This window comes from Paramacrobiotus metropolitanus, unplaced genomic scaffold, assembly GCF_019649055.1.
Source record: "Paramacrobiotus metropolitanus isolate TYO unplaced genomic scaffold, Prichtersi_v1.0 Parri_scaffold0000080, whole genome shotgun sequence".
Taxonomy (NCBI): domain Eukaryota; kingdom Metazoa; phylum Tardigrada; class Eutardigrada; order Parachela; family Macrobiotidae; genus Paramacrobiotus; species Paramacrobiotus metropolitanus.
In genome coordinates this window covers 281,440-298,866 of record NW_026570300.1, presented here as the reverse complement: position 1 = coordinate 298,866, position 17,427 = coordinate 281,440, and the positions used below count along the sequence as shown (strand labels likewise).

The window sequence follows — 17,427 nt, the reverse complement described above, 5'->3', positions numbered from 1 at the left end:
CGGAGGAAAACTGGTCTCGTGTCACTTTCCAACCGTGATCGGCTGTCCACTTGAGCTGAGATGATCAGCTGCACTCCTTGTATCCTGCTAAACTTTTTCTCTTTCACTGATCTTGATTCCATGCGCCAACATCTGCTGACCACTAATAAACCGGTTTCATTTTACGCACTTAAAAAGAAACACTCGTAGTCACAGCAAAACCATACAGTATGGTGCTTTTTCGAGCTTGGACGGACGAATAATGACGTGAAAACAGTTCGATGCAAACATTAATTTCGACGGGTTGTTAAAAGCCGCTAATACCTACTTTTATCGTGATTATTCATGAATCAATAGTAATGCCCATATTGATTGTTTATCCTGTTTATGCATTTCAGAAACAGAACGGGAAAATTCTCGAAAAAATTCGTGTGAAATAGTGTAACCAGCGCCACAGTACAGGGAAGTTCTAATTCGCGCCACAGGTGATGCCGCATTTTTTAGTGAATGTTCCAGAACGGAACCAGCAGGCATAACGGAATATTCTCGGTACAACACACGTATTATTAAATATTAAACATTGGCGTAAACCTGATTTGCGTATTACTCACAAAAGCCGTTTGCTACGTACAACATGCTGATCAATCGGCAATTTTCCATAAAAATACCCGGATGCAACCCACAACAAATACATACAAAAATCCTTAGCATTAGTCAACCACAAACCAATTCTGAAGCCTAAAACCAGCAGAAAAATCGTGTACTTATTTACACATTAAAATTCACTACGTCACCTTTCAAAAAATCGCAAAAGTGTACAGCAAATCCAGTTGCGCAATTTTTTTAAAATTCTAATAAAATGTGAGTATTACTTTAGCGGAAGACATTGATCATGGTTATCTAACACGATTCTCCACCGGCGTGCTGCTACCGGCATGATGGCTTTGTTGATTTGCGCGGATCTGTGTGCTACTGGTACGCGTTGCCGGCTTACGTAAAAGCGTGCAGCGTGTACGTGGTGGTTTTCAGCGAATCCATTTCTTTTCCATATGTGCGATGTTGTTGTTGAGAGTTATATATTAGACCGCTCTTGACAATTGCAGGTTGGGCGAAGGGCGCCAAATTAGAACAACCGGAAGTGTTTACACCGTACGCGCACTGTTCATAAATTTGTCGAACAGGCGTTTTAAAGTGGGTTAAGGTTTTTTCTCGTTGCACTGAACGTTTTACCGGAAACCATCGGCTCATTGACTATATAATGTTTTTTTGTTTATCGGATTTTTCGAGAAATCATCCCAGTAAATGGTAAAGTGATATAGCTGTTTTTAAACTGAAGAGTTGCGAGTGTCAGATTATTGTCTGTTATGCAAGTCAAGTGCGAACGCAAAAGTGGGCCGCAAAAATTGTTCTGCAAATTATTATGGTGATTTCATACTTATTTCTTATGTACTTATTGCTCTTATGAATAAGAGCTATTTATAATAACAATTCTTAAATGGTTTCTGAACGACTACGTACAAAGAAGCAATTATTTTCGAAAGGTAACGCAGACAAAAGAAGGTAAATAACGGTAGTACAAATTGATCTAGAAGGAAAAATACGTAAATAAAAAATAAAAAGACAGAACAAGGATATTTACAAAACGGGTGTGTCTCACATCTTTGCCTATGATTACTGTCTGTCATGATTGTGGAAATGTACGATAGACGATTTTCTCCGTAAACGGACAACAACGGTACAACACGATAAAAACGGCGGCACTGTCGTCATCGTGCCTCTGCCGCTGGCTGGCGGTCACGTTTAAGAATTTCCGGTAAAATGTCGGCATGTTAATAAAGCAGTATCTAAAGACAGAAAACAAATGCGCACTTATCGGTCATGTTGGGATGATCGCCTTAGCCAATCTCTGACAACATGATCGGTAAATAAAATTAACTTATGTATCATTTCTTATCGACAATAGCAGGACACAGTCCTTCCCGGTTTTTATCTGCCTAGGAAATCTACGTCACCGTACCGGTATTTGCTTAATTCTACGCAATATTTGAATGATATGTTCACCGAAACCGTCTATAACCGAAGAAAGAGTCTCAGAATTTGTGTACAATTTTTTTAAATTTAAATATCCGTTACTGATCGTCGCCGCGCATTTTTTAGGTATATTTTGCTAAATAAGCAGCCAAATGCCATTTAATTGAAAACATTAATAAAGGGGAAAATGATAGTGTGCTTCTTGTAGCAAGTTTAATCAGTGTTAAATTGTTTTTTAAGTGGTCAGTTAATTTCCGGTGAGAAAATAATATCTCGCCAATTTCATTTGGTTGCATGAAACTGTGATTCTATCCGATAATGAGACGCGTCCATTTAACGTATGTGAATCACAAGCTTATGACATTCATGTATATACTGACACGGTGACATCGAGGAAGTGAATCAGAAAATTACGAACAAATTAAATGTGTCAAGTTAAAAATTAAAAATAATTTCCCGCCATGAGTAAATGTAAAATATTGATTCTGTCGCGTCTTACTCATTATCTAAACCGGCGCGTCATCCCGCCAAAACCGCTATGAGCCATTGGCCCGTTGTACACGGCTCAAGACGACGCCGCCGCCGCCCGCGACACTTTTTGGATGTTCACCTGATGCAACGCGGAAATCGCCACATTGTTGCCACATTTTGCATCATCTTCCGTAGTTGGCCTGCGCGCGACAATGTTGCTATTCTTGACAGGTATAAGAGCCATGATACATCTTTGACGCGCATTTTAGCGGACTCATCAATGAACCCAGAGTAACCAGCCATGCGATAAGTGGACAAACCCAAAATTTTTTGTTGCAAAAATAGCCACTTCACACAAACACACACACATGTACAGCACACAGTCGGCACATTTCGGGAACTGTCAACGCATCACGCGTACAGCGTAGCGTATGTGTACATAAATATCGTACGGCGGATGAATGAACAGCGTAGCGCGTTACTCAGCTGGCGTCGACTATTGTGACGGCAGTCTAGTCAAGGCGGCCATTGCGGATTCATACCGGTTAACCAAATAAAGGCGCTCTTGACACCGGAAGTGTCCAGCTTCATTGGCGTTTTTTTAGATGCTGCAGATTGGTAAAGCCGTGTGCCATGCATGCAGCATTCACGAGATATCTCTGCCCAAACATAACTGAAGAGGATGATGCCCGATAATTCATCTATTTGTAACTGGGTTTGCGGGATTTGCAATACTATAAAATTACAATAATTAAAATCCCAAGCAAATGTCAGCAAGAGATTAAAACGAGACTTAAAAGAAAAGTGTTTATATAATACCTACAGCAGTAAATTTGCGATATAATGATGCTGACATGCTGTTACAAAAAAATCAATAGGCGAAGTTCTTAGCTATACGTTCCCAAAGTATTTTTCTTCGTAAATTAATTGCTTGAAAATCGTTCTTGAGACTTAACAGAGTGCCTGGAATTCTCAAGTGATTTTCTTCGTAATGTTACACAAATGCAACTACAATTATTAAACATAAAGAAAAAGTTCGACGGAAAAATTATTATAACTTCATAGATTTGCTAATTAATAGCTCAGTGCACAAATCATCAACAAACACAAGTCATAAGAAGCCCGTACACTACGATATGCCTAGGAAATTCTGGACACTTTGCGCAAGCCATCATGCGTCTATCACATTATACAGATACATATACAACATATGTATGCAGACAGTCACGTTGGTTAAAAAGCAGTCCGTGTATTTTGAAAATTGCTGGCATAGCATGAACTTGACCAGTTAAGAATTTGTCTACAATAAAATATTTCCACCCCATCGTCATCTGTTTTTACGATGACCATCTTTTGTTGTCAGCCGCGGCGGCATTGTTGCCGCGCGTGCACGCTGCACATGGTGTCGACGTCAGAGCTGCTTTACAAATCAGCATCCTGGTAATTTTGCTGAAGTGTTGTTTGCCAGGACGATTCCAACACTAACGTAGCGGTCAATCTTGCTCGATGTATTTTCCAGAAAATATACTTCAAACGAAAAAATGCTGTGCCGACGATGCACGGTGGGTGCGGTTGCTCATTCATTTCCATACTCATACACGTACTGTACATTTCACACAGTGCATGGCCTGGATTTTCCCAGTTGAAACGATTTTTCTGCATGTGACCGTTACCAGGAAAATAAACCCGCCATGCACGCCACTTCCTTACGCCCATTCATTTTTTTTGCTGAATTAACTATTTAATTATTTAAATATTAATCTTTTTCCGCTCTTCAGTTTATCGTATTTGCTTTAATTTTACTAAATTAAACCTACTTCAAATTAATAAAATTTTATTGCATATATATCAGGAGTTGCAAGGTAATAGCTACTCTTAAAATTAAATATTTGCGCTAGGAATTGTAACCACAGAATTAAAATGCACTGCCGGTGCTTAAAGAATTTTTATTAGCAACGGGCGCGATAATCATACTACGTCCACTAACAGCTGTTAATTAGGACCCAAGATTAAAATTGCACACCTATTGCCTAATTTTATATTGCAGGATTTAGGCTGCGCTTACCATGGTTAGTACTCGCATTAAAGTCATTACAATCGCGAACCGAATAGTAATATTTCTAATTAGCTCTCGATTAATTAAATCAAACCCACAGCTGTTTGCTTTTTCCTGCTATTTAGTAAAATTTGATAGCACACCGGAAAGGCTATTTACTGCCTGTATAATGCAGTGTTTACGTGTCGTGTAAGCAAGTACAATTTAGTACAGTATATACAAAATCAATACTACTTAAGAATCGCTCAGGTTTTTGTTTGCAGAACACAGACGGCGAATGGTTCCATGTAGTTGGCGCAGTGGATTAGTAGAAGAAACGATGCATGTCAACGATTATGTAATGGTAAACAACCTGTGGCATAGGTAATTATCGCTTAAGGATGCGTCGCGGTGTTAATTGTTTGTTATTCGGTTAGCCGGTAGATGCGCCGGTGGTGTGCACCTTGTCTGACATCCAGGTGGCATGACACAGTTCCGGTCTATCGCTAAATCTGCGGCTTCCATACAACTGTGTGGCTTAAGTACACGTCGACTTAAAAATTTCCGAGAAACGATGCCAGTTAACAGTTATAATTTATGGGTGATTTTACTTTAAAATTTTTTGGACGACCGGCGCATCATGATTAAGCGATGAGTAAACACTGAATGTGCAATTTCTCCAGCACATCGATAATTATGCTTCCAATACGGGTTAATTCATTCCAGAATTTTTAAATTTTTAATGTCACATTCTGCATTTACCGTTTTATATCCACCGCATGAAAGCCGTCGTATTTACTTATACTTTTAATCTTTCGCTAAAATAAAATTCTTTGAACGATATAGTTTTTCAAACGTAAGAAAATGACGTTTTCTTTTTGGGAAAAACAAGGAAATTCACGGGTTTGGACAGTTTTTTCGGTTTACAGTAGTTTTCTATCTGGCACGTGTACCGAAAAGTGTGTTGGGAATCTTTTCTGTGTACTTTGAGCGTGGCAATAAATCACTACCACAGCAGCAGACTAAACGGAGTGATCATCATTTCCGGTGAAAAACACATTCCAGTTCACTGGGTTATTACGTAATCATCTGGTGAAAGATCAGCAAATAACCGCGAAACGTGGCCGCAAAATAACCGCACCACTTGACACATAAGTATAAAATGCGCTGTCTTGTATGAAACGATCCCAAGGTGACCTTTGGATATAACAAAAATTCAGTTACACACCCAACTTTTATAACAAAAAAATTATTGAGTCACAAAATATTTTTGGAATTGCTTTAAACCAAGCAACTTTCTTTATTTTTAGAAATTAAAATATTATTCTTATAATATCATTCAAGCACATAAGTGGCTCAGCAGGTTATCTCCAATTTCTGCCCTTCCCAGCACTTTAAGGTCACCGACAGACCGCTTATTCACCGGTCGGACCCTGGACGGAAATGTTGAAGGGGAGGGCATGTTACGTCTGTCCGCAATGACTTTGAGAAAATCAAGCCGCGATTTGGCCGCGACGCTTTCCAAACGCCGTTAACAGGTTTGGAAGAATTTCATTTATAAGATTAATCAGCGGCAGGTTTCACCAGCGATACCAGGTAATTTGGGTAGGAGCCCATTTGTCTACTGTAGATACTTTTCGAAACGCGTCGTCGCACCATATGACGTACAATTGACTGCTGGATTCTGATAATTCTGCGCAAGCTGCAATTTCTAAAATACATACTTCCCTAACTGGCTGTATATTCGAAAGCGTGCACCAAATAGTAAATTGAGGGATAATCCAAGTGAAAATGAGCTGCAATGTTTTAATCCCTCCGTTGATAAATCCAGCAAATAGGAGTTTTATTTTGGCATCAAAAGCAGACCACAGTACAGTGTGCATACATATATAGCACATACGCTGAAAATTTTTGATTAGTGGATACTAGGAATCTGTTTTTCATAACACGCATTTTGACGACATATATGTCTGCTATTTTAATTTACGTATGTTACATACGTAAATTAAAATAACAGACATATATATATTACATACGGTATGCAATCAATTTTCAGTAAATCATGTTAGAGCTTAACTTTCACGTTGAATTATTTGTGAGGTAGAGTTTTCGGCATTGCACATTTCAGTAATCCTAAAACTTTGCACGGAGAGTATAATTATGCAGTAAAAAATTGGATATCATTTTATCAGACGATATAAAAATATTTATATAATGTCCAGACGAGACAGCAGGAGCAATTACAAGCATATTATTGCAGATAGTCGGAAAAAAACTGCGTACAGACTTATTGAAGCGCAACGGAAGATGCGTCTGCAGCGCATTAAGCGGTAAAATTACAAAAACACCGGGCAATAATTATGGTGGTGTTTGGGGTACTGCCAGTGCCAAACGGGATCCACACATCGCTGGATTAACTAATGTACCGTAATTTACCGCGGCCGTGTGTATGTGTGGCAGCCGCAGACAACAGCAGCTACCGCGCCCGACAACGTGGTGGCGATTTATGAATGAAGCCACGCTGCGTGCACATCACTGCCACCAGCCGCTCCCGAGCGCCTTGTCTAGCCGGATTTCTACGCGCGTCCTTTGCGCTCCAGCGAACCCACGTAAGTACGCACGTGCCACGTGTGTGCTCGCACAATGAAGTGTTCCGCGAAAATCCAGTTCTCAATTAATGCGACAGCTGTGGCCGGGACCGTCGGGTGGTGTGCCATGCTCATATGCAAACTCACCACGGGGACCGGCTGCGGTAATTGCCTTCACGGTTCCAGCAGGGTACAAACGGCCGGCTAACGTCTTTTAAAAATTTCACAAAAAAATTTAACAAAAAATAATAAAAATGACCTAAGCCGACAAGTCAAACAGGGACTCACGTAATTATTATTCCGCTCAGTGCTCACAATAACTACGATTTTGTCTAAATGGAAGAAAAGTATACTCTGCTTTGTTGTCTGCAATTTAAAATGCAGTGTTTTTGTGATACGAGTATTACGTTTGACATAACCGCTGTCCTGGCAATGTACCCTGATGATCGGTGTTTACATTTCGTGTTTGTAAACATTGTTGGACTGTGTATGAACAAGGTGTGCAGCTGCCGTGAATGTTTTCGTAGTACACAGCCTCTCAAAAGTCAAAACCACTACAACTTCAGAACTACACAAAACTACCACAACTTCCGGCAGAGTCGGAATTGTCAGGATGTTCAATCACACAAATAACGCACCGAACAGTTACAGCATAAACTAAGCGCAAAGTCGCCAATTGTTTAAAATTAATTTTATGAGGATGCAACGGCTGTTAGCTGGTTAGTGTGCACTCTGTACAGCGGCGCAATCAATAATACCATTAATACTTTGGCTGTTGTTTAGTTTACAGCTGCGATGAAAGTTAATAAGGAGATGGAGCGTAGGTTGCTTCATGGAGACATTAAATTATTTGGCTTTTTTTTACACTCCAGCTGGAGTGGATACTACCGTGCCTCGTTAAAAGGCAACCCAACACAGCCGTTACAGTACATTTCCGCTGAACTCAAACAGCCGCTAAACTAAAACGCTGGGCCAAAAACTCCTAACGTATCAACCACTACTTTTTTAATAATAATGGTGAATTTATTGTCTTCGTGCAACAGGGCCGTACCCTTAACAGCAGTGGACAGTAAACAGAAATTAAACAGTGAGGGGCATGGTGGAAAGGTCACAATAATATACAGGTTGACAGTCTAAGATCTGACATAAAAGAAAAACACAGCTAAAGAGAGTAACAATTGTAACACGGTGATTGAAACAAAAATCAACAGTTTAGCAAATGAGAGAGTGATCAATTAACAAGATAAGATAGTCTACAGGTGCAGAAATTTTTTGGACCAATTCAGTTCTGTCCATTTTACATGTTCTAAGGATTTTCGAAAAGTTCCGAGAGATTTGTACGAGCCTGAGGGGAGAGATACTTCGTTCCACAGGGAAATGAGTTTTTCGCTGAATGAGCCGGAAATAGGGATGGCGGTTGCGCCACACGCAGTCGTTGGTACTGGACGGAGTGGAAGGTAGTGGCGTTCAAGCCGACGGAGACTGCGTGTGTTACCTGAAACAGATTCAGACGAGACAGCAGACACTGTATGCTTAGAAAAGAATTTTTCGCTTAGCGGCATTAATCCAAAAACTAGCTTATAAACGAAAGTAAGCAGCTGTTTTGCAGTTCTTATGCGATAGCTATCCCAATCAAGTTCTTTCAAACGAAGCTGGTAGTCGGAAGTATCGTTACCTAGGCGAACAGATGCAACAAATTTTTCAATGCAATGCTCTATTTTATCTTTCGACATTTTGAACAGCGGAAAAACGGCTGGCCCGCAGTAATCCATAAGAGGAAACACCAAAGATTTAAACAGCATAAGGCGAGCACCAGAGTCACGATAGCGAAACAGAGAATTGATGTACCAGATCCGTTTCTTGCACTTTCCAGCAAGGTTTTCTGCATGGAGTTTGAACGACAGCTCACGATCAATTTCGACTCCCAAATGCTTAACATTTTCAGAAAATGGTATGGGATTGTTATTGAATAAATTCGCCTTACACTCGGAGACCGTTTTGAAAACTGCATGTGGACAGACTTTTCCGCATCAAAAAACAAGACCTTTAGATGTTGTATTCAAACAAACAGTTAAGGTCACCTTGAAGAAATATATGGCTATCTTCAGTTAACGGACGTAGCAAAACAATATCATCGGCAAAAATCAGCATGTACACTGCCATTTATGAGTATAAAGGCACTTCGTTTAGAAGACAAATAAACAACAAAGCCCAACACCGATCCTGGGGAACACCACTGGTTACGTTTAAAATTTCCGACAAATATGCTCCAACAGAGACGCACTGCTTACGATTTTTTAAATAGTCAGATAATAGATGAATTATCTGCTAAGATTAAGCTTCAGCAAAGATGACACAAGACTTTGATGGTCGCACTTGTCGAAAGCTTTAGAACAGTCAAGAAAAATAGCGGCAACGTCGATGCCGTTTTCAATAAAATCCGAAACTGTTTTTACAAAATACAGAATCTCCAGTTCGGTTGACCTTTACGACGATAAGCGAACTGATGATCGCCAAAGCACCATTTTCGCGCAAATGATCTCGTATTATTTCGGATAAGCAGCGTTCAAAAATTTTCGAAATCGGATTTAGCATTGATATGGGACGATGGCTACTGGAAGGGTCAAATCACATCCTTTTTTTGGTATAGGAACAACGTACGCTAATTTCCATGCTTCAGGATAAACGCCTTCGTTCAAGACTGCATTAAAAATCAACTTTAAGGGCTTCACAATCGACTGACCAGCGGCTTTCAATAATTTATTCGTTATTTCGAAGTTTCACTCGATGTATTTGAGAGACAGACGAGAGTTGTAAGAGAATCAGGGATTCGTCGATTTCGATTTCGACATGTTACACATAATTTCTGATGCAGTACCTGACAATGCTTTGCACACACTGAATGAGAAGCGCAGTACTGTCGGTTAAAAATTTCGGCCTTCTCATTGTCATCAGAAACAAACAAACCATTGTCTCTCTTGAGAGGGGGAACTGACAAAACGCAATTTCTGGATTTCATGAAACGCCAAAAAAACGCCAAAACTTTAAAGGATAAAACATGGTACCCGTTTCCAAAAACGAATCCATTCGTGTTTGCAAAGTTCTGCCAGCTGGGCTTCCAGAACCGCTTCCAAAGTTCTTCGACCTGCCTGTGGTATGAGAGTTTGCAACCGTTCACCAGCTCGTTGCATCACACGCGAGCGGCATCCTTTCGACAACAGGTCTCAAGGTCATCCCGTCCGGGCTTTCCCATTTTTACTTGACAAGCCGGTCGGTTCCATGGCTCACAAGGAAAACCGGCGCTTTTGCAACACTTCCAGGTGATGCGGTTCAGAGCAAGTACAGCGGTGTACTTGGGCAAGTTTGTCTAGTGAAATCGTAGAAAAACGGCTACGTGCCAATGCAGTACCATTCGTCATTCATATCGGCATTCTTCATTCCTTTAAGTGGAATCTGATGCGTGGTGTAACGAAATTAAAAACGTATGCGAACAAATGAAAAATATTTTTATTTATATTGCACTAATGATTAATCCTGTCGTGATGGAAAGTTAATTCCATTTGCGCCAGTATGATAACTTTTTATTGCTGAGTCTTTTACTGCGAGAAGCTGAGTTATAACGCGCATTCCTGTGTATAGTACCATTGTGAATTCGAATTGACCGTCTTATAACTCTAATTACAATTCTTTCCACCTGTTTTTGAAAATAAAATCTTTTCCTTCTTTGCAGTCTTTAACATGGTTAGCAGGTATGATCGGGAGCCTTGTCCGATTCGTCAGGCTTACCGGAAGTGGTTAACTATTTGCTGGATATAAGGACCGCGGTAGACGTTTACGATGAATCGCTCTGTCGCCATGCAGTGCTCGTATCCAGTATGTATATCACGAATTCACGACATGTGTAAACTTTTTTATTTTCTATGAAATAAATTTTTTGCTTCTCTTCTGAACGCGAGAAAAATGATCTCGCTAATGCAGCACAGAATCTTTCGAAATTGAAGCCACCCGGTGACAGCGTTTCGTAAAAGCGCCGCTTTCCCACCCACGAGCGGCAGCCTGTTACGAATATATTCGATTTACCGGCCGTCTAATCGCGGTTCAAATTCCATTTCTTACACGCTGCACATTGGAAGTGGGCTGCAGCAGCGGTAGCCAAAATTCTACAAAATATTCCGCGCCGCTGAAAAACAGCTGATTGCTTTTTAGCAGCCTTTTTCAGCCGTCCACCGCTTGTTCTCTCTCCCGACCGCCCTGGCTGTGCCGTGTTGTGGTGCGGACGAAATTGTATACTATCAGTACCATTCCGAATTCATGGATGCAGCCGATCATTCCCATCACCACCATCACGACGAATATGATTCCTGCTGTCTGTGCTCGCTCTTCTACGGTTCTCTTGGTCTGATTGTGCTGTACGGTGTGGTGAGAATGTTTCTCAATCGTGCGGTGCTGACGAAATGGGGGAAGATTGTATACGCGGGGTTCCTGGGGAAGGTAAGTGAAGCCTGATTTACTTTCTTTCAGGAACTTCGTTATTCACGCTCGGCAGTGGATAGTTCAACATCGTAAATCTGCTTTTCTAGGTTGACAAACAGAGCAAAAAGCACGGTGGGGATCTTGTTGCATCTGTTCTGAAGGTACGGAATTACTAAGCCTTGAAATTTTACTAGTATCAGTTTTTTTTATTTTTTTTTTAAATATTATGATTACATTTATATTTATTTATACCTTGTTAATTTATTTTAATAGATAAGCAAATAATAGGAATTTAATTTGGATGCCCAAAATTGTCGTGCATAAAAGAGTATTAAAAAAAGCAATTCCTTCTGACATGTTAGCTTTTTTTTGGGAACTTGATGTTTGTGATGCTTGCAGTCGCATGGTATTCCTTACGTGTTCTGCTTGTCGGGCGGACATATTTCACCCATTCTGACATCGTGCGAGAAACTGGGCATCCGTGTGGTGGATACGCGCCATGAGGTACGCGCTGTAATTGAACATTTATGTTTGTGTATGGAAAAGTATGATGGAAAATGTATTATGGAAGTGTATTATGGAAAAGTTTTATGGAAAAACATGTGCTCGTATACCGTGATAAGGAATGCATTTTTTATCCGCAGTGGGCCTTTCATAATTTTCTGTTTTACTTCTATTGGGTTTTTTTGAAGATGGTGACTGGTAAATATCTATAAAGCTCATGTTGGTAGACTTCACAAACTCGTCAAATTGACTGATCCGAGTTCGTATTCTCGGTAGGCGATCGAATGAATAACAACGGTTTCGTAGGCGAAATGAAAGAAGATCGCGACATATGGTAGTGCAGTGGATTGTATAATGTCGTATAAGCACACTTGAGACTTCTTTACATGATATATTATGCTAAATGTTGTTATCGAAATTTTACTCGTTTTTTTTAGAAAAAATACTTTCCATACTTTTAAAAAGAAGCTCCTTTTATCCGGTCGCTGTGGAGAATTTTTTGTGCCTTGTTTTACGGGTTGACTTTAGATTATCAGATTAAATTTGCCGAATTGCGGTGTGGCATTTGCAGACAGACGGGCATAGATAAACTGGCTGTGATGTACTAATTTATCCGGTGTGCTTTTTTGTCTGAGCAGGTGAATGCTGTATTCGCAGCCGATGCCGTCTCGCGTCTGTCGGGGAAGATCGGAGTGGCGGCCGTCACCGCCGGACCCGGCGTCACCAACACGGTCACGGCCATGAAGAACGCCCAGATGGCGCAGAGCCCGTTGCTGCTCATCGGCGGCGCTGCCGCCACCATCCTGAAGGTTCGTACTTCGTACAAGTTGATCTGTAAAGTAGATTAAATTATTTAAAATTTATTTGTAAGTTTGCTGTTAAAATTTGATTTTAATTTATCCGGAAAATCACTGTTACACCCGTTAATTTGATTTAGAAAGCTACTTCAGTGTTGTTTTGAGCTGTGCAGAGTCTGTCCTTGCGCGATGGACACTGAGAACAAACCGTGTGCTCGCGTTTTATGAAAATATTTTGCATTAATTTCCTGTTTTTTCCCACATTTTCATAATGACACTCTTCTAAAACTGTAGATAAAACCATATGTTTAATTTTATGGCTGAATGGATTGTGCACGCGTTTCTTTTTACCGGTGGCGGTATTATACACCGAGATTTTACTTTCAAGAATTAGGACTACGTGAGAATATTTTAAGCCGAGCGCAGCGCCAGTTCTAGTTTATCTTGGTGGAAAATAATCGACAATTTAATTATTCATTTTGTGTTTAATAGGGCCGAGGTGCTCTCCAGGACATCGATCAGGTGTCGGTTTTCCAAACAATCTGCAAAGCCACGTATTCGGTTTCTCGGTAGGACATCTACCAATATATTTTTGTTGAAAAATTGAAGTCGCTGATTAAGTGAATGCCGGTTTTTAGGATGCAGGATATTGTGCCGACACTCCGCTCAGCCATGCAGATCGCACAAAGCGGCACACCTGGCCCGGTGTTCGTCGAGTTCCCCTTGGATATCTTGTATCCCTACAACGTGGTGTCGGATACGTTTGTTAAACCAGACGCCGCCAAGAAAGCCAAAGGATTCCCGGCTAAAATGGAACAGCTGTAGGTTGGGCACGTGTTTGTCCACTTAAAATCACCTTTTGTCTTCCTTCTGATTTTTATAGTTAATAAAATACATCGAATTTTAAAAATGAATTTTTCTTTTATTTTTTGTTTGCCAGAACCGATTGTCCATTTTAGACAAGGAGAGGCTGCAGAAAGTTTTTATTCGTTCACATACCGTAATTTCGATTTTAATTTCGGGATATCTGCACTGCGTTGACTGTGTGCAGATTATTGTAGGATATCGGCTGCTCAAAAAATTAGTAAATGGCAAGCAGTAGCTGAGTTAGTAATATTTTTTTCCATGTTTCTTCTATAAAGGTTGTTTTCCAGTTGAACAACTGTAGGTTTGACTTGTGTCTGCACGCTATTTTCTTTTGCGCTATTTTTTCGCAGATGTACAAGCTAAAAATGTGATATGTGATTTATAGTGGTAAAGTGACATTTAATAACACTTTTCTGTTTCAGTTTTTTTCTGTTTGCCGTAACGCATTTTTGTTGCAATTTATTTTTAGATTAAGTACACTAACAAAAGTCGTAAAAGACTGTTATGTTTGAATTATTTTATTAATTCTGATCCTAACTTCATCGGTGAGTCTCACTGCTTCCTGCACGTGGAGATATGGTAGAATATTGGCGTACGATTGCTGACGATACTTACTTTAATGGGGATGCATTCAAGCCTTTACGGTTAACGATTGCAAAACATGAAATTACTTCTTCACAGACATCATCCCTGGAAAAAGGAAAAATGGTTTTGTTTTTCCTGTTTCGTTTTGTAAAATTTGTTTTAAATGGTTTTCGTTGGCAGGATATCAAGCACCTATCTCCAAGGTATTTTCGCCGAACCGGCCTCCCCGCAGGACACCAGTCCCCTGCCGGTCACCCGTCCCACCGTCTCCGACGCCCATTTATCCACCGTCACCCAGCTGATCTCGCAGGCCAAGAAACCCATGTTTCTGGTGGGCAGTCAGTGCACACTGGCGCCCAATCCCGTGTCGGAAGTGCGCGGCGCCTTGGAACGCCTGCGCATTCCCTCCAGCTTGTCGGGGATGGCGCGCGGGCTGCTAGGCACGAAAGCTGACTTCCAGATTCGCCAGGCGCGGAAGGATGCCATTCGGGAGGCGGATTTGATCGTTTTGTGCGGCGCCGTGGCGGATTTCCGGCTGAATTACGGACGTGATTTCCGGCGCGGGAAGAAGATCATTTCCGTCAATCGGGATAAGCAATTGGCGGGATTGGTAAGACTGGGTGATCCTGGCTTTTGTTTCTTGGTTATTTTGATGAATTTTTGTTTGCAGAATTCAGGATTGTTTTGGCAGCCGACGCTGGTCACGGAAGGCGATCCCGGAGATTTCCTGTTGCGGTTGGAAAAGAAATTGACGCAGACTGGATATAAAGTGGAGGAAGAGTGGGTGAAGGCTATTCAGGATCGCAACAAGGCAGCTGAGGATAAAAACAGGTGACGACTTAGGGATTTTCGGCGCAGTTTTCGTTTGTAAATTTGTAATAAAAATTTGTTTTTGTTTTTGATAGTTTTTTTAATTGGATTCTGGTTCTTTCGTGAACTTTGCCGCAACGTTCAATGTAGTTGTTGCCCTTACGGTGTGCTTTATTTGTATTTTTCGTTGGTATTTAAGTCAAGTTTTTGATCGTATCTTGTTTTGGTTTTGATATTTTCCTGTTTGTCACAAAATTCATAACTTATTTTTTGTTGTAGACAAGCAGTTGCTGTATATAGCCTGTATATTGGTAATAAATTAATTTTTATATTCGTTTAAGTAAGACTTTCAGCTCCCATGATTACAGTGCGTCAGTTTTGTACAGAATGTTGTAGAATGTTGGCTTTTCCTCGGTGGTCTGTCACACGTCGCATTAATTCTGAAAAGTTCAGAACAGCAAAGCGAAAATTGAGACTCCCAAAACTTTCATGGTAACATGTTTTTTTGAAACACAAAAAACGAACGATTACTACTTTTGTATATTTCTTTTATACAAAAATAATCGTTCTAATAATAAAAACGTTTATTTTTTATAGTTATTTTATGTTTTGAATATTTTCTTTTTGAAATTTTAAACAGAATCGTTTTGTTTGAATTATTCAGGATTTTTGTTTAGATTACGCGCTGAGGAGACAACCGATCAGCACCTGAACCCGATCAAAGTGTTGCACGTTATGGAAGAAACACTGCCGGAAAACACAATTTTAGTGGCGGACGGAGGGGATTTTGTGGCTACTGCTGCTTATGTCATGAGGTGGAAAAAATGTCTATTAATACCATGCACGGCAAAGAATTTGATATTTATTATTTTATGTTTTTTTGTACCAGACCTCGCGGCCCGTTGATGTGGCTGGATCCCGGACCATTCGGGACGCTGGGTGTGGGTGGTGGATTCGCGTTGGGCGCGAAACTGGTCCGCCCTGAGTGTGATATCTGGCTGATTTGGGGCGATGGATCGGCGGGGTACAGTCTGATGGAATACGACACATTCCAACGCCATAAGGTTAGCAAAGACGCAGTATGAGCAAATGGTTTGTTGGTGAAAAGCAGTAATAACGCACAAATGCGTATATTTGCACACCCTGTATGCCTGCTTTGTGCAGGTTATTGTAGAATGTTGGCTCGTAAGTCGGGCGCAGTTTGGCCGTAGTTTAAATGGTGCACAACTGCTAGACAGATTGTACTTGTAAACCTACGAAATTACATGCAGCACAATTTTTCCCATGTTTTGTTTTGTTTTGCATTTCTTTGCATTGGTATTTTCGTTATCTATGAATGCACTGGTATTTTCGTTATGTACTCGTAGGAAGATAGAAAAAGCGTATTTTGGTTCTGCTACTGCCGCTGCAGTTTTATTATGAAAATTTGGTGTTAGCACTAGGTGTTAGGCTGTTAGCGTTTTTTTACTAGGAGATAAATACTATCAAATTAATAATTTACGGAACAAGTTTTTCTTTTCAAATTTGGTACCCAATGGTGCAGTATACCGCCTTAATTATTCCATGTCATCCTTGATAAATTATGGTTGAAAACTCGGTGTTGCAGACGCCGGTGATCGGAGTGATCGGGAACGATGCCTGCTGGTCGCAGATCGCGCGCGACCAAGTGGATTTGCTGGGCAGCGCGGTTAGCTGCATGCTGGATGTAAGTTAAACAGTGCTGTTCGGTATTAACTGGTCAATGAAATAGTGATATTGTTTGTTTTCCCACTGCAGTTCTCCGATTACGAGAAAACCGTGGAAGCTTTCGGTGCAAAAGGCATCAAAATCGGTCGGCAGGACGCCGGCCGGATGGCGGATGTTTTTCAGGAAGCGGTGAAGACTAGCCGCGCTGGACAGAGCGTCCTGATTAACGTGCTCATCGGCAAGAGCGATTTCCGCAAAGGCAGCATTTCCGTTTAATTAACAACTGTTTTTTTCTGATTTTTATTCGTAATTTTTGATGAAAATAAAACTTTTATTTAAATTACGTTTTTGTTCTGTTAATTTTTTTATTTCTAATGAATGGAGTTATGGGACAATGTTAACAAGTTAATTTATGATTGATGCTCATCTTACTTCGACGTTTTGTTTTATCGGTGTTCATTACCAGTCAGCGCTGTTGAATTATTCAGAATTCTTATCAGGAGGGTGGCGGATATACTGTTGCGATACAATTCCAAAACTAACACTTTCTTAAATGATGTACCTACAACAAGCACTACAATTTTTTACAAACAATTATTAC

The 17,427-nt window shown here is 40.5% G+C and overlaps 1 protein-coding gene across 2 annotated transcripts; it reads left to right on the top strand.

Moving 5' to 3' along the window:
• Nucleotides 1-11,225: 11,225 nt before the first annotated feature.
• LOC129595597 (2-hydroxyacyl-CoA lyase 2-like) lies at nt 11,226-17,334 on the top strand. 2 transcript variants are annotated; one of them, XM_055492652.1, is made up of 12 exons: nt 11,228-11,595; nt 11,685-11,738; nt 11,977-12,081; nt 12,720-12,890; nt 13,371-13,447; nt 13,517-13,699; nt 14,511-14,940; nt 15,001-15,161; nt 15,818-15,955; nt 16,030-16,204; nt 16,747-16,845; nt 16,917-17,334. In XM_055492652.1, the coding sequence occupies exons 1-12, from the start codon at nt 11,416-11,418 to the stop codon at nt 17,100-17,102; spliced, it is 1,959 nt and encodes a 652-aa protein (XP_055348627.1). In that variant the 5' UTR covers nt 11,228-11,415; the 3' UTR covers nt 17,103-17,334. The 2 variants fall into 2 exon arrangements, with proteins under 2 accessions (XP_055348626.1, XP_055348627.1); XM_055492651.1 differs by having other exon boundaries at nt 11,226-11,595; nt 14,511-15,161.
• Nucleotides 17,335-17,427: the final 93 nt, after the last annotated feature.